Source organism: Amphibalanus amphitrite, unplaced genomic scaffold, assembly GCF_019059575.1.
Source record: "Amphibalanus amphitrite isolate SeventyFive unplaced genomic scaffold, NRLGWU_Aamphi_draft 000143F_arrow, whole genome shotgun sequence".
NCBI lineage: Eukaryota > Metazoa > Arthropoda > Thecostraca > Balanomorpha > Balanidae > Amphibalanus > Amphibalanus amphitrite.
The window spans coordinates 547,241-565,509 of record NW_024881638.1 but is presented as its reverse complement, the minus strand read 5'-3'; the positions used below and the strand labels follow the sequence as shown (position 1 = coordinate 565,509).

Genomic DNA, 18,269 nt, shown 5'->3' with positions numbered 1-18,269 from the left:
ACTTGATAATCACTAACATGCTTGTAGTGCCATCTCATGTAGTTAGTTAGTTCCACGACATTTATGTACGCTAAAACTGTGTGATTGCTAGTATCTCTTCTTTATTTACGGGAAAACCTCAGAGTCGAATCTATACATAGATTGTTCGCTTCTGAAAAATTACTAACCAAATCTTACTAACCATCGCCGGTCCCATAGCTCAGTCGGTAGAGAGTTGGACTCCTCGTGGTAAGAGCACGCGTCCCGGTCACAAAAGTCCGGGTTCGAAGCGCGACGGGCGCTTGACGTTTATGAGCCTCCTGACAGGTATGGCTGGGGTTGGTGACAGGCTGTAGCCAGACGAAGTCAGGGAGGGGACCGGCCGTGCGTGGCTATGTGCGCACGTTTAACTTTGGACTCCTAAGTCTGCCATAGTACCGGAATTGCGCGATCGGAGGGTAGAGGACAGGGTCAACGCATCAAGCTTCGCTTAGCGGGGGCTATGTCTTTGTGAATCCTTCCATTCAAAAGGTTCGGAGTTCGGACCAATTTTTTTAATGTGAGCAGATCATTGGACGGCATAGGACGGACGGCTTACAATAACCAACACCTACCACCACATGAAAACATGCAGGACTTGTCACCGTTGTCTACTTCACTTTAATTACCTCTGTTACTCGGGTAAAAATAGACATGTCATCTTCATCAAAAGCTTAATGATCGTAGTCGCTTCAGGTAAAACATTCATATTGTCACGGTGTAGCAGTTATTGCATGGAACGGAATAGGCTGAATTATTCAGTAGAACAGTAAGGCGTATATGAATCCAAAACCAAATAAGAACGGGACAAGGTTTGGACTGATTTGGTAGGACTTCGTATCAAAAGAAGAAGAAAAAACGTTAAACTGAAGCGGCTGAGCTTTTTTATATGCATAAAAATTTCCATTGCAATACCAAGCGCGCCTGCGTCTACAGTGGCCAATGCGCGACCACCACCCTGTCGGTCTCGTTCCGGCTTGGTTACGCAGTGTGGCGGGTTCTTGTTGTTGCCTACCAGCCTGGTTACAGAAGGAGCGAAGCGTCGACCCCCTGGCCGTCCGACACTTGTCTAGCGGCCCGGCGAGGGGGCAGCCGCAGCGGCCGACACACCGACGCTGGTAGGTGGGGGCAAAGTAGAACGATGGGAGGATAAGGCGCCTGTATTTGCTGTCCGGCTAGGCCCTTTTGATCTGATTAGGACATTTTAGTCCCTGGGCTTAAATGATAAGCGGAGAAATTTAGGACTGAATCGACCACTTGCTGGTGCGCTGCATCAGCTGAACCCATCCCTTAGACTATCGTACCACGGTGACACAACCACTGATCATCTCGTACAGTCACCCCTTACGGGTATTTTCGTTTGGTTTTCCTTAGAAAATGCCCTCACTGACCGGTGGGCCAATCGATTATCGGGTGACCGACATCTCGGAACCAGACAATTGGGGGAGGGCAGATCCGAAAGAAGCATGTGCCTCTATAGTGTGAACGTTGAAGTATCTGGTGGCCTTTTCCACAGACACTCTGGCTCTTGCTCTGACTCGGATTCCATCGCGATAAGTTCAGTGGCTACGGTGCATCAGTCGGAGCTCATACCAGCCCGATATTTTACCCCATTTTCTTATTTTCTTGCCCGGAAATGTCCTCAGTAAACCGAAAGAGGCCGACCGAACAATGGAAAGATGTTTTAGTTTGAGAACACCAATGTTTTATGAAATAAAACGATAATTTAATTGGTTTTCCTATTCGGAATAAGTATTTGAGTCAAAACTAAAATGCATAATGGCCGTTTTCACGACGGAATAGCAGGCATCTATTTGATACCAATATAATCCTTTGGTTCCTCAGGAATTTTAGTAGTTCTTTTTAGTAGGTTTACCAGCTTTCGAATGAATGGCGCGTTAGTTTGCTATTTTTCTATTAAATATCACATCGATTTACTTTATCTAAGGATTTATCACTAACATCAACATAAAGCGTAAGCACAATTATAAAATTATGAAATTATTAAATACTAGTACAATAGTTAAAAAAAGATACTGAGTTGCCACACTACAAAAGATATATTCATTTATGGCGCACGACAGACATTTAGAAAGCAGCGCCCTGTTTTATTGCACGCTGCTAGCCGCTTCCATTGGGTTTTGCAGGCCGACGTCATTGGTTGTTACACGTATGATGTCACGCGACTTGTGGCCTATCACGGCTCTTTAATGATCTCCACTAAATGAATGCAACAATGGCCTTTTAAGTTGATATCTGTGGCCATCTGTCTATGGAGCGACCAATATGAAAGTTAGATGAATTTACCGGGGTTACATGACTATGAGCAAGCAAATGTGTATCAGGAATGGATTCAGGTGGAGAATTGCGCTGGACATGAGTGCTCGAGCGCTCCCAATTCCACGCCGGTTTGGCTTTGGAGCCGAGACAGACGATGCGGGTCAAGGTCACCGCTGGGGTAACGCTGGATTGGCTGCGCCCGAGCACCCGTAACGCGGCACAATTCTCCATCTATAGATTTTCCTATTCGCTCAGCATTGTGATACCTAGGTGTTCGTAATAGCAATTACTCTGCTTATGTACTTATCCCCGGTTATTTAAAAGAAGTTTTTGTGAGGGGATATCACGGCTATAGGTAGGTTCTCAGTTGCCCTATTCACGACTTTCAAAGAATGCTCCGATATCTAAATACCGCACAGACCTACTGCATTGGTGAATCTGACAAAAGGTCTGTGGAATTACATTCCCCCTCACCACACCCCTAAAAACTCATCCAGTGTCCAGAACCACTTTTATCGACTCGCCAAAAAAAAAAAACACACACACACTCACACAAAGCATGGGGCATGTCAGCTCTCAGTTCATTTATCATTGTCTTTACCATGGTTCAATTGCATTGCGCGATTCAAAGCACGTGAGTGCCTATATAGTATATATGTAGAAAATAATACCTACAGCAAAACATCAAAAATTACAAAGGCTACAATGCTTAAAAAGTAGGTTCATCAAGGAAGCCCATTTTAGCTTGCGTGGTGTTGCCAACCATGCGATTCCAACGCGGGCTATTCACAACGTCTGCAAAGGCACGTTAACAACTGACAAGCCGCCACCGCTGCCACTTATTCATAGATGGTTGATATCGCAGCTTGAGCGTCAGCAGCGCGGCCCACAACGCGTCGGCGCCAGCGCACGCAGCTGTTGGCACTCGGCAGCCGGTGTTGCGACTTAACGGCCGGCCGGCCCCATGAAGGAGAAGCTCTTGCTGAAGCTTTGTGATCGCCTCATAGCCGCCTTGGATGTCATCTTTCTTGGCAGATCCATCCGTTCAGATGGTACGGTGCAGTCTGGATAAAGGACGAAGTCCAACGCCGCTAACCCCGCGACGGCCACCCCAGAACGTGGCCGCAGACCGAACGGGCGTGAGGGCCGTAAGGGCCACCCCGCCATCCGGTAGGTGGCTGAGCAGCCGGGCGCAGCGGCGTCTGGGCGGCGGCCGCGCTGAGATGAAGTCCCAAACCGCCATGTCGCCATCACCGCCATCACCATTGCTGCAGCTGTTCCCAACCGCCTCCATTGTCGCCGTTGTCAGGTATTGCCAGCAGCCGCGCCGCGGGATGTCAGAAGCCGCGCCTCCAGCGCCCCTCTCCGCACGTGTGCAGGTGCTCTGCGGCCGCCGGGTTCGACGTCCAGGCAGAACATGATATTTCCATGCTGCTCCGACGGTGGGCTGGTCTTGTTTGGGTGTTCCTCCACTGTGACGTCGGTCACGCCTACCCCGGCCAGGGCGCAGAGGCCGACGTCTCACCATCCGGTTGCGGTCCTCAGTCGGGTCGCAACGTGTGCCTCTACCGCAGCGTGGAGCGCGCTCCCGCTGGGCAGCGATACAGCCAAACGTAACATGCGGGCGGCCAGCGCTGCGCCGGACAGCGGACCCATGCAGGGGGTATGAACTCCAGCAGCGTACCGGTCTGCGCCGCGTACCGGTCTGCGCCGCGAACTCCAGCAGCGCGGCTCGCAGCGCGAAGACCGGTACGGACGGCCGGGGCGCAAACGGCGTGCGGGAGTCGCAGGCGACGGAAGACGTTCTGCGGACAGAAAGGGTTGGGCATAAGCTGGTCGGCAGGACACTCTTGAGCCGAGCCTTTGATGTAATTACAGATGATCCAGAAGCATGCACAAAAATTCATGACACACTATTCCCATTTATGTATTTGCTACATATGATATGATATACCAGCTCATGATCAGTGACGCATTCTGGGCAATATGTTCTAAAGTGAAGTAACTGAAGTTACAATTGACAGCTTAAAAAAACACACACACGCACACACATTCGATAGCTTATGAGAATAACATGCCTTGTCTGTTTAATGCAGGAAAATATTTTTCACTTTTTTAGAAACAGCAAAACCGTTGTCAACATGCCATGTCAACTATCTAAGCAATTTTTATGGAAACTGCTCTAGCTAGCTTAAAGTTCCACAACGTTTCCGGAGCACTGCACCCAAACTCAGTTCATGTTGCAAGAAAAAACAGTAATAATGCCTCCTAATTTTGAATGAAATATAGGTATGAGTAATTTGATTTGGAAATTGGAAAGCAACAAATTTCCGCACATCATTTTAGCAAAATTACTATTTTCTTCAGCCACCAGGTTTTGCACAAAACTATAGTAAACTTTTTGATCTAGTTTACACCAAACCAAAGCCCCTTTTAACAAATGTTGAATAAATTTTAACAATTTTAAAAAATGTATCGTGGAAAAAATGAAAAGTGTAGATTTGTAAAGCCGGGATATTTCACGGATTAGGCACTTAAAGAAATATCTTCACCTTTCTTTGAGCCACCAGCCTTCACCAAGTTTTACACGAATGTAGTGAACCAGACAATGTGGCAACTCAAAATTGTGATGGTTTGAGATAATTATAACGGTAAAAGAAAAAGCAACACAAGGTTCCTTACCCTCGCTTTTTTCACTAGTCCAGATGAGGCTTCAACTGTTGCCGACCTGAGGAGCTATAGGGACTTGAGCTTTCCAAAACTCAATTTCTAAGGGCACTGAGCAGTGTTTGGGTTTCACACGTATGCGATCGTAAGTTATATTAAGTTGACAAAGCAAGCAAAGCAAAGCATGATGCCCCGCGCGTCCACCCGCGACCACGTCCCGCGTCCGACTCCCGACCGCCGCGTGACCCGAGGCTCCCGGCGGTCACGTGACCTACCGGCCGGGACTGCAAACGGCCTTCAACACCATTCTTGTATGACGTCATATCCTACTGAGGTGCTGATTGGTTATTTCCACCGTAGTTATTTTTGTTTCATTGTTTTGCGTGTTTTTCTTATGTGAAATGTAATTAAAAAATTTGCCATATTTTAATCACCATTAAAACATAACTCAATAGGCATAAAAGAAAGCTCGATATATACTTTCCTTGTTTTTAAGAATTCCGGAATTAGATACCCGAGGGAGTAAAGTTGCCACGCTGATTTGATACCTCATAGTCGAAAGGTGGGCTACTAGAACCAAAAATTGCTGTGTTTGTAAATAAATAAGTGATTTGAGGGCAAAAAATGCCCGGATTTAAACTTCTAAAATTATTTTGAACATAAAATATTTCAGTTTGAGGGATGTTAAGGCCTCAAAGGGTAGGTACTTTTTAGGTATTAAATAAGTTCCTCTGCGAAAGTTCCGTCGTGAAAACGGCCAATGCGAATAAATCGACTTCCCTTCTTAAAGTGGTCTTTGTCATCAAGACCCATATCTTTTTGTTATTATGGCATTTTTTCCTACGATTAGGGTGTCATTATCCTATTGTTGTCCAATTATGATAGTTTATTTTCCATGTTACCTAAACGTAATTTGAAGTGATCTTATGTCTCCAAAGCAGCCTAGCATAAATGTTGAAATACTTAAAACTACAAGATCTGTTTTCATGCTCAATAATGTGAAAACCAGAGCCTAAGTGGCCTGAGTTCTTCTGCGTCAACTCATGCAAGAATAATTTTTAACTAAAAAATGTCCCCCAGACAGTAGTATTTAAGAAGATAATTATTTTGCTTCAAAATTGATCAGACGTGACATAACTGACGTCACAGCTGCTGTAATCGAAACAGCTTTCCGAAAATACCAAATTCCCTCTGTCTGGTCGGCCTGCGCTCGCGGGACGTCTCGGTCGCTGCGGGTCGTCGGCGGGGGACCGGTGCAGTGGTTGGCGCTGGGTGGCAGCCGCTACCTGGTGGTCCGTGTGCCCTGGCCGCCCTTCGCGGGGCGCCCGCTGGCGCGTCTGCCACCGCCGCCGCCCGTGCTGGTTTGAGCTGTATCGCGCAATGTTCTTTTTACCGTTTTTTTTTTCGTGTTTCGGCCGCGGCCGGCGGCAGCTGATGGCCCGCACGGCCGCCGGACGGCCCCCACCCCTAGGCCGTCGAGGGGCGCGGGCTGCCGCCACACACCGCTGTGAATTGTGTCGTTCCGTCGCGATTGCCACTGTTGGATTAACCGGCTGGAGCGCGGGCGCGCGACAGACTCGTGCGCGCAGCACTGGGGCAAAGTGACTGTGTTCTGCGTCTTGTTAACCACTTATGAGCGAAATAAAGTTGCTAGCATTAAAAAAATACCAAATTCCCTCGCCGGCACAGGCCATTTTACGTCCTTCGACGGCACAGGGAGGGGGGGGGGGAGGCGTTGTTACGACCCCCCTTGCGTTTGGTTCCTGATCAAGCTAGCTAGCTTCGCGGAAAAAAACAAGTGTGTTGCCCGTGACAAGAGGAAGCTGATGATACCCAATTTTAACGTCCTAGGTCATCGGTTGACCTTCCAGGTCAGGTCAATGACCCAAAGTCGGGAACATCGGGACCTATTAGAACGTCGTTAACCCGCGACCCGCTGGGGGGGGGGGGGGGGGGCTGCTATGGTGTGGCTGCGATGGTTTTTTTCGGGGGTGCTGATCACGAATAGCATGTTAGTTTTGAATTTTGATCACAGATGATGTCTTTATACATTTAGGCCAGATCGGGTCGGTCAGGTCAGGTCAACCAGTAGGGGTCCTGCTGGGTATTCGTGGTACGTGTCAACCACCTCTGACAGCCACTTAACATGTTACGAAGGAACCAAAACTACTTGGTAAATGTTCAAATGGTTGCTAAATTGGAATTCAGCTCCAGACACTAGCTTAGAAACATGTAAAACTCAAAAAAGTGAGCCGAGCTCATCAAAGGTCAATGACCTGAGCTGAACTTCAAGTGACCTTGACATACATCCTAATACATGGGAGCAGCATCAAATCACATGTTTGAACGCTTGAAACCACGAGAAGATTGCAAACGCGCGGTTAATGCGAGCCGACATACCTACGCCGAACCGCGATTCCGGCCAAACATAGTCTCGGAAAGTTAAATAGGTCACAGGTCAAAGGTCATTTGGGTCAAGGTTATGAAATTTTCAGGGTAAGTGTAAAATTGATCAACGCGAGGGTACTGAAAGTTTCGTCGCGATCGCCCGCTTCGCTTTTTACGCGAGTTATTTGCGAAACAGTTTTTTTGGAGCATCAACTTGTGCCGGCGAGGGTTAAGGCCCCAGGTCACTGGTTGACCTTCCACCTCATGTCAATGACTCAAAAGACGGGAAAACAGGGACCTGCTAAAGCTTGTCAAAGTGAGGTCGTGATGTGGTTTTGGGTTACTCATTTTAAATTTCATACTAGTTTTGATTAACAATGGTGTTTTAATGCATTTTGAATAGGCCAGGACAGGTCATGTCAAGTCAACCATTAGGCGTGCAATAGTAACTCTGAGCAACCACTGACAGCTTCGTAATATGCTGCATAGGCACCATGCCTACATACTTCTCAGATGTTTAATTAAGTGCTTTCGAAAATAGCTCCAAAAACTATATAGCAAAGCAATAAAACTCGAAAAAAATCACCCGATGTCACCAGAACTCATGACTTTTACCCGAATTTCAAGGTATCCTAACACTCACCATAATGCATGAGGTAAACATTATTTCACATCTTGGCACGTTTTTAATCACGAGAAACATGTCACAGGTCAAATGCCATGTAGGTCAGGTTCATTAAATTTTCAGGGCATGCATGCCCTGAATTTCAGTTAACACATGTGTTAACTGAAATACGAGGGTGATGAAAGTTTTGTTGCAACTGGCCACTTTTGCGAGTTATTTGCGAACAACCGAGGGTTCCATCCGCCCCCTTCCGCCCATAAGTGCGAGAGTTAAAGGGAACCTCTCACCTTCAAAAAAGTTAAAACTCGCATAACAGTGATGTACCGTGGTTCAGAAAGAGCAAAGATGAATGCCTACCAAATTTCACCGAAAATATTCGCCGGTTTATGAGATATTTGAATTTCATTTTTGTACATTTTGGGGGCCTCTGCTGTTCCAATGACGTCATTTGGAAGCAATGATTTTGTGTCTTTAAAGTGCGACAGATGTTGCGTGCAAGCTGGTATATACCTCCACAGCAACAATTATCCTCCATCAAGGTTTTAATGTTATATTTAAAAATCGCTAGACCTGCGCTGACGTCACAAAGTCTGAGGAGGCATTCAAATGTATTAGCCTATCATAATCCAAAATCTGCAGACTTCGAAGCTAAATACCTCCAATTCAAGGCATTGCTCGTTGTGAATGCCCAAACCGGTAATTACAAGCCAGGGGCCCAAATTTGGCTATCTCAACTCAAAACTAATGCTAAGGTGGGGTATCCACTTTAAGATAAGTCACAGACGCCAAATTTAGGTACAAATTGAAAAGGGAGGAAAGTTTTATGACGGTAGATTACGATGATTGATAAAACGATTCCTCCAGCTAGTAGTGCAGAAAATATAAAGCTAGAGGAGCTACCCAGCCAGCAATTTCACTCCGGGCCCAAGCAGGCTAAAGTGCGGCTTGCCCGAGATTTTAGTCGGGCTAAAGTCGGCTAGGGCTTGGGCTTAAGTCGGCGTATGACACAAAAACGCCGACTAAAGCCCATGCTCTGCCGGAGGTATGCCCGCTCTGCGAGCTCCGGACAACCGTAGTTAAACCCTAGTTGAGCGACGATTGGCGGTAGCCCGATGTAAGCCCGACCAAAACGTGACTGGCGTAGAAATGCGCATGCGTGAACAGCCGATCAAGCATGGCTAAACTCTGGCTTTACTGCAGTTAGCCAAAGGAGACAGCCAGCTTGATCAGCCCGCACTCCGCCCAAGTTGGGCCTGCTTTGGATGCGCGGGCGGATGACGGGCTGAGCTGCAGCTGGCCACACTGGGGCATAGCTGCGGCATGCCCAAGCTCAGCCCAAGTAAAAAAATGCATTGGTTTTTATCTCAGTTGGAAAACCCAAGCTAAGCCCAAGCTGCCCGACGTTTGCCATATAGTTTAGCCCAAGCGAATTGCTGGCTGGGTACTGATAAGTTCCCGTTAAGTCGCACTGAAAACACTTTGGAAGAACGTTTAGAAAGTACAGGGGTATTTAGACCCCTGTGGGGTAAAATGTTATGCCACCGTTTTTCAGAACCCCCATGGCTCTTCACTTAGACGGCTTTGCATTCTCATCAAAAGAATCCACACGATTCTTCCAAAGACTCTTATACTCCAATTATTCCAAAGACTCTTATAGTTGGTCGAAACATCAGGCGTTGTTGGCCCCAGTGCCATCAACCTAGTGCAGGAACTCGGCCGTAGGATCACAGCAGTAACCGGCGAGAGGCGCGAGACGGCCTGGTTATGGCAAAAAATTTCTATTGCCGTCATCCGCGGAAACGCGGTAGCAATAAGAGGCTCTGCTGATCATTCCTCCTCCATGAGCCCCGCCAACCAAACCTCACCACCACGTGCAGCTCCACATCATACACCGAAACAACAGACTTATCATGACACCCGTAACACTCAGGCCCACTTCTCTCACACCCTCCCTCAGCCACGATCACCAGCTCAATCCAACCCAACAGCACCACCATCCCCAGCGCTTGAAACCCACGACTACGACACACCATCAGCATCCCACTCTTTTGCCGGACACCAAGACATACCATCATCACCCTCAAAATCCATCAGCTCAATCTCTACTCGCCTTATAATGTATAGAAAGATATATGAGGAAATGAGGGCAAGTTTTGTGCTACAAGATGTCGATCTGAGCCGCGACCCTCTGGCGGACCCAGACCTGGCTCCATACCTCATGCGCGGTGTTACTCAGTGTCCTGACTTATCGTGTCTAGCTCAGCCTTAGCTGTACTGTTATCTGTGCATACTTGTATACCTACTTGAGGTGCATGTTTGTACTGTTTTCTTTGTTTGAATACGATATCAATTTTTCGATACAGAATACAGACTCTTATGAGGTTTAGGGTTTATAATAAGAGCGTTCTTAGCACCTAGATAAGAACCCCAAAGGATCTGTGAAGAAGTCCCTGAGGTTTATAGGGAAACCACCCTGTGTTCTGAATATCGGTTGTAGAACCCTTTCAGTTCTATTGCAATACCGCAAAATCCCCGTTCATTCGTCTATTGAACCTCCCATGCATGGCTATCGACCTGCGCCGTCACATCTGCTGCGCAAACACAGTACTTGATACACCTTAAAATGTATTACCTTCCTCTTTACTCTGAGCAATCAGCCTGCAAGTCTCCAGTCAGGAACAACCAGCCCGCAACCAGCCCATGCGATCAGCCCGCAACCAGCCCGCATTCAGCCCATGCGATCAGCCCGCAATCAGCCTGCAGGAACGCTTTCCATTCGGCCGTGTCACTTGCCTTACACATCCAAGCCAAAGAACTCCAGAGTCCAGAGCCAAATATGAACACATTTTTAGCTTTAGCAAGTGGATGTTTTCCCAAACACAGTATGTATAGCGCTATCGCCCATGTCAGCAGCCGGGTGGCGATATCGCATTCTCCCAAATCACATACAGTTTCTCCTTCCACCACCAGCTTCAAGCCAGCGTTTTCGACGATGTCGACGTCTCCGCGCGCCAGGACGCTCTCCTCAGACTCCAGGGCCTCAATTAGAGCGGAGATGGCCTCGTCCCCTGGAATGAAGAGTCGGGCGGATGCGTTATTCAACAGACAGGAAGTGAAGAAACTTAGATTGACTTCAGAAACCATGAGCCTACTCCGAAAATAAAATAATGCACTTGACATATAAAGTGCAGCTAGATAAAATATTGCACTAATCAGCAAGAACATATGTTTATCAAAATCAGCCAAATTTATGCCTAAATCAATGGACCCCAAAATGGCAAGGTGATTCTATTCATGAATTATCTTCATTTGGAAGATTTGTCTAAATACCACATGCATAATTTAAGCTATGGGGCATTTATACAACATATAAATACTTACTGCATTGATTGGTCTTGCATATGAATTGTCTTCATCCAATGCATTCATCCATGCATTTGAAGAGCGTTGTGATATTGCTTATTATTGTCAATCACAAGTAATATAGATAATACACAACACTTGACAAGCCAAAAATTAACCTTATTTCAGTTCTTCAATATTCGATTACTTGCCATTCACCCAATCTTGCACCAGCCGCTCGTCACTGCACAAAGCGTGATCCAACGCGATCGAAAAATGGCGATCGCTTCCGGTGGACGCTAGAACGTGGTACCGCGGGCGTGGTCTTGATGAAAGCCATTACACTGATTAAACCACAACCCCTTCTTCTTAAACCCGATGCTAGTTCGTGCAAAACCTCCAAAGGGTTTATCTTTCGCGCGCTTGGTGTGACGTAATATCACGTGACTAGGGAGAACGAAGAAGAACCGGTGTTGGTCGAGTTGAAGCCCCCTGGGGCCACTAAGACTGCACGCGAAGAAGCAGCACGTGTCTTCGGTCTATGTGAAACACTGTGTGTGTTCTTCATGAACCAGACGTTCTGCTTCGCCTCTAAGTCAGTTTACCCTAATACCCAAAAAACCTAAGTGTGGAATATTTTAAGATGCTTTTGCATAACGTTCTTTCAACTTGTTTTCAGTGCGGGTACCGGTTTGTTCTAAACTGATGTTTGTAATTTGTATAAGCAAAACAATGCTTACTCACTAAAAAGCCTCAAACCGAAAAAAATGATGCCGTGGCTCAACTAAATCCCTTCACTTTTATTGCACTATGCCCAGCTGTTTCTTTCGTTGACAGCCCCCATGACCGTTGACTGTCTGTGCCGTTCAGTCAGCCGCCATGACGAGGCGGTGGCAGCCCGGCGGCACCGGCCCAGTGGCTCTGCTGCTGCTCGTGGCGCTCTTCTGGACAGAGGCTGAGGGCGCCTGTCTGCAGGACGACATCACAGCTGACGGCTTCAGATCCCTGCTCGCCTCCGGAGGCAACTATGACCCGATCAAAATCACACTGACGGTGAGTGTTAGAACGCATCTGTCGCAGGACGACAGCCCGGTGACTCAAAGGAGTCTGTTAGACTGCGATGTAGAATCGTAAATACTATGCCATTATGGGTTTGAATTAGGTATTGATGAATTCCATTAACCCTCGCATATGTAGGGGGAGGGGCCGCATGGACCTCCCTCAGTTTTTCGCAAATAACTCGTGCAAAAAACCGACGATCGCGACGAAACTTTAAGTACCCTCGAGTTGATCAACTTTACACATATTCTAAAAATTTCATGACACTGGCCTACATAACCTTTGAACTGTGACCTCTTTCTCGAGACCATGTTTGCCCGGAATCGCGATTCAGCGTATGTCAGCTCACATTATCCGCGCATTTCCGGTCTTTTTGTGATTGTAGACATCCAAACATGTGAAAAGATGTTCGTCCCGCGAAGTTGCGAAGTTCTGACAGGTGCCGATTTTCCCAACTTTTGAGTCATTGATCTGACCTGGAAGGTCTACCAATGATCTAGGACCTTAAAATTGAATATCATCGGCTTCCTCTCGTCACGGGCAGCACGCTCGTTTTTTTTTCCGCGAAGCTCTAGCTCAATCATGGGCCAAACAGCAGGGGTGGGGTTTCAACCAACCCCTTCCTACACATTAGACGCTGGAAAACGCCGCACACATGCGAATTGCGAGGGTAAAGTCACACTCGGGGGACTTAGATGGGTCCTTCTGTTCAAATTCAACGTAGATTGTAGATGTTATGCCGTTTTGCGTTTCATTTATCGATGTTCCTCGGGAGGTGAGCAGGAAAGAATGGATAAGACGAGAGCGAAACTACTAAACCATTGCAGTGCGAAATCACATAATGATTTGTCATGCAGAGAAAAACCAAATTGGGTTTATAACTGCAAAAGAGGTAAGCTGTATATGTAGAACTAAGAAGGATGAACCAAGCGCGAGTGGAAACATGTTTGATTCCTTAGCCTTGGCGGTGTTGGTGCCGATCACGGCGGGCTCGGTGTTACGCGCCGGCCGTCGATACGGACACGGCCTGCTGAAACCATCGGTACCGATGGCCCCCGTGTCCAGGCGACGGCAGTACACCGTCACAGAGCTCCATAGACACAGGCCGACCGCGGACGCAATCAGTGTGCAGCCGTTGCCCCGCGCCCGCAGTAAACAGTTCAGGCCACGCTTTCGTTGTCTTCTTGTGACGCAAAGCCAATGAATCCAACCGATGCTAATGCAGAAATAGCAGGTCTGATGGCCACCCCAATGTGGCTGAAGCGCCACAGTGCGGTAGGGACCCCGTTATGTGCCATTCACGGTCATTATGGCATGCCAAGGCCCGACTTTTTCGGCGAATAATTCATTTAATGCATTAGCTCCAAGCCGTAACATACTTGTTAAGGCGATATCGACACTGAAGAGGGTTACATAAGGAGGAGGAGGATTGATTTTGTAGGAAGGATGCATTTGGACAATGGAGGTCACTTTGACCGTTTTGCTCCTTTGCTGCGCCAGAGTCTTACCTAACTCGATCTCCGAGTCCATGAAACAGCGCTGCCAATTCTGCCAGACGCTTCAAAAGGTCACGAACCATTGCCAAAGGCATTCACATTTTTATGTTGCTACTGGGTCCAAGAATCTGGGTCACAGTAATTATCTAGGTATATATGTCTATCCCCGTCTCAATAAGACGGGGATAAGGATAAGATCGAAATTCCTCACAGCTATATGTAAAAGAATTGTACCCACTCACAAGCCTCACAAACAATCTAACGCTTCCATTTGGATATGTGAGACAATCTAGCAAAACACATGTAAAGCGATCTGACTCTCCAGCATAACTGTAAGATGACCTAACGCTTCCACAGACCACCTGTAAGACGATCTAGCACTTCCAGAGACCTGTAAAACGATTTGACTTTTTCACCAGACCTGTAAGACTATCTGACTTTTCCACGGGCCTCTTAGATGATCTGACCTTTTCACAGACCTGTAAAACGATCTGACTTTTTCACAGACCTGTATGTAAGACAATCTAGCACTTCCACAGACCTGTAAGACGATCTAGCACTTCAACATACTTGTAAGACGATCTGACGTTTCCGCAGACCTGTAAGATGATCTAACACTTCCATAAACCTGTAAGCAATCTAACACTTCCACATACCTCTAAGACGAGCTAACTTTTCCGCAGACATGCAAGATCTGATTCTCTTACTAACTGTAAGGCGATCTTACACTTCCAAAGCTCTGGAAGATGATCTGACTTTTCCACAGACCTTTAAATGATCTGACACTTTCACAGACCAGTAAGACGATTTGAACTTAACGCAGACCGGTGAGACGATCTGACATTTCCGCAGACCTGTAAGACGATCTATCACTTCCACAGACCTGTAAGACGATCTGAACTTTACGCAGACCTGTAAGACGATCTGACTTTTCCACAGCGCTGTAAGACGATCTGCTCGGACACTGGCAACGGCGAGGCGGCGGTGGAGGACGGCATGGCCTGCCTGTGCGGCACCGGAACCCAGCTCACGGGGCTCACCACGGCGACCTCGTGTCCCACCACCTGCACGGAGGACGGCGCGGAGTGCGGCGGTCCCGACGGCCTGGTGACGGGCGAGGCCGCCCCGCTCCGGTCCGGCCCGGTCGAGCTGACCCCGGTGACCTCACCGGTCACGGCGGGCGGCACGGCGGTCACCGCCGCCGGCACCACGCCCGCCGAGGTGGTCGACTTTGTCGTTAACCCCGGCGACGGATCGCCACCGTTCCTGCTTGGTGAGTGCTGCTCAGCCCATTGTACAGCCCACCGCTAAAGTAATGTAGGGCTTTACCCATCTCAACGGTTGGCTTTGACTGGTGATTGTTTAAGGGACCCTCCCACCTTCAAAAAAGTTAATGAATTGGCATGAAAGTGATGTCGCTCGGTTCAGAAAGAGCGAAAACGAATATCTACCAAATTTCATCGAAAAAATATTCACCGGTTTTCAAGATATTAGACTTTTACTTTTGTTTACTTTTTGGGATCTCCGCTGTTCCTAGCGATTTTATTTGAAAGTGAGTGCCCGATGTTGAGTGCCTAAACCGGTATTTTCAGGCCATGGCCACCAATTTGGCTATCTCAACTCAAAACTAATGTTAAGGTGGGATGGTCACTTTAATGCGGAGTGATCGAAAAGAAGATGTCAATAGCTAAAGTTGCAGCTGCAAGGGTGACGATACATATAAGCTACATTCTAAGTTTCATTGTAGTCTGGCTAATCGTTCCTAAGCTTTAGAAGCAGAACATACCCATGACTGAAACCGCACATTACTTCTGCTGTGGACTGTACATAGTGCATCGCCTGCCGCCTTTCGGCAATTTCGGCCAAGCTGGTTCTTCGAGTTGTTTTCGTTGCTTAGGAAGTTTGGTTGTTCGTTTGTGGGGATTTTCTTGTTTTCTTGTCTTATTTTTATTTCATTTTTCGTGTTTTTCCTCTTTTTTTGTGGGCTTCTTATACGCTCTTTATTATTATTTTTCCGGCTTTGAGGTCTGTTATGGCGACTGTCGTTGGAAACCATAATCAAAGTATAAGTCACGTGATGCTATAAGCGTGACACGTTATTTACTGCCGTTTGCAAACACCATTAATTTTGAGATATGACTTGAGTGTCATGATTAAAAAGCTTTTCCTCAGAACTATATGTAATTAATGTTTATGTTTTTTCGGAGTTGTTCAAGAGGATAAGTACAAATATTAAATTTATTCAGATATTTCGGTACTCGTTGTGGTACCTTCATCGGTGAAATGGCGCACAAAGTTTCGGTTCGTATAAATGGAACCGAAACTTTGTTGAATGACTTGCCGGCCATAAGCCATCGATCGGATTTTGTCGAAAAATACCGGTAACGTTAACAAAACACGGTCACATGCTTGGGTCATTTTCACAAAAGTTTATTGACTTTTCGATAATATTTTGGGTGGATATTGGTCAGAAAAGAATGCTCTTTCCGAATATGTAGGTTTCATAGCGATTGATCAGCGTTTTCAATACGTTTTGATGTTGTAAAGGACGTCGCGCTCCGCGCGAATCAAATTTTCAAATTAATTTTTCATTATTAAGGAAATGGTACGGATCATCAGTTTTTGTTTGCTATTCTCTGATTACACATACATTTGTCTGCAAAATGATACAACACCGATTTCATTCCGTCAAGCCGTTTTCCAGCGGCATCGATTTTCCCGTCACAATGCACGAAATCGGTCATTTTTCACAACCGGGGGTGCTGTCTTGCACGTGGCGCGTGCTATACTATGAAACCATGTCAATACGCTAGGCCCATCTCTCCTCTATCGAGTGGTGTAAACCGCTTCTCGCTGCGACCCTCCGTTGCCGATTTATACAGCCGGGAAGCGGGCGCCGCAGGCCGGTTTTCGCCCGATCTTCGATTTGACCGTTTCCCGTGTTAACCCTATGGAAGCGCCCTTTTGCACGTGCCGACGGCGCACCCCTGGTCCGATCACGCCCAAATTTTAATGCCAAGGCCGCCCACGCCCACAGATTCGGCATGCCAAATTTCACGCCGATACGCGGCGCCTTTCAGGCGCAATAAGACACATAAGACATGATACACGGATGGATGGAGAACGCACGCACGGAACACGCGACAACGTCATCTAAAAACCTACACTTTAAATATGCCTGAGAAGACCTAATTACCTAAACCTAATTTAGCACCAAGCATATTACAGGCAATCTACCAGCTGTTGGTGACTTCTTTTTTTATATAATAAAACTACAACTGTTGGGGCAACTTGTAATGTAAGGTTCACAATGGGCGTAATTGTAGGACAAAATATACGAAAAAACGATATGAGAAAAGATGGCGGCCGCTGAGTAAATACTAGAGGTTCTATAAGCTAGCGGTTTGAAGACGACGATACTATGTATGCTGCGGGTCTATGTTAAGAGAATGTCCCATATGGGGCTCAAACGGACGCCGCCCTCGTCAAGGTTCATAGTGGCCTGTGGCGTTAGCTTGACCTCTATGGCTTCTCGGACCTTGCGCCTCTTCCAGTGACCTTCAGTGGCTAGCGTCTTGGCGGTGAGTGGGTTCAAGTCACCCCTGCAGGTGCTGAAGTGTCTTGCTGTAGCAGACTTGTCCAGCCGTGCGTGCTTGATGTCCGCGACATGTTCTTTGAGTCGGACATCCTTTGGCCTTCCCGATTCCCGATTCCAAAGTCCTCCGTCCCATTGGAATCCAAGTGGCACACTCATCGAATCGCTTACGAAGCCGCCTAGTCAAAGCCAAAGACGCCCCCAAATCCGAAAAGAAAAAAGGAGTAGTCTACCAGATATCCTGTTCCTGTGGCTCAGTCTACATCGGCGAATCGGGAAGGCCAAAGGATGTCCGACTCAAAGAACATGTCGCGGACATCAAGCACGCACGGCTGGACAAGTCTGCTACAGCAAGACACTTCAGCACCTGCAGGGGTGACTTGAACCCACTCACCGCCAAGACGCTAGCCACTGAAGGTCACTGCAAAGAGGCGCAAGGTCCGAGAAGCCATAGAGGTCAAGCTAACGCCACAGGCCACTATGAACCTTGACGAGGGCGGCGTCCGTTTGAGCCCCATATGGGACATTCTCTTAACATAGACCCGCAGCATACATAGTATCGTCGTCTTCAAACCGCTAGCTTATAGAACCTCTAGTATTTACTCAGCGGCCGCCATCTTTTCTCATATCGTTTCTTCGTATATTTTGTCCTACAATTACGCCCATTGTGAACCTTACATTACAAGTTGCCCCAACAGTTGTAGTTTTATTATATAAAAAAGAAGTCACCAACAGCTGGTAGATTGCCTGTAATATGCTTGGTGCTAAATTAGGTTTAGGTAATTATGTCTTCTCAGGC

At 47.2% G+C, this 18,269-nt stretch overlaps 1 protein-coding gene across 1 annotated transcript in view; it reads left to right on the top strand.

Moving 5' to 3' along the window:
- Positions 1-1,081: 1,081 nt before the first annotated feature.
- Positions 1,082-18,269, top strand: part of LOC122382618 — a 26,749-nt gene continuing 9,561 nt past the window's right edge. The window contains exons 1-3 of the mRNA XM_043368176.1: positions 1,082-1,136; positions 12,191-12,373; positions 14,815-15,148. Of these exons, the coding sequence (XP_043224111.1) occupies positions 12,200-12,373; positions 14,815-15,148 (508 nt within the window). The 5' untranslated portion in view covers positions 1,082-1,136; positions 12,191-12,199. The remainder of the gene's footprint in view (positions 1,137-12,190; positions 12,374-14,814; positions 15,149-18,269) is intronic.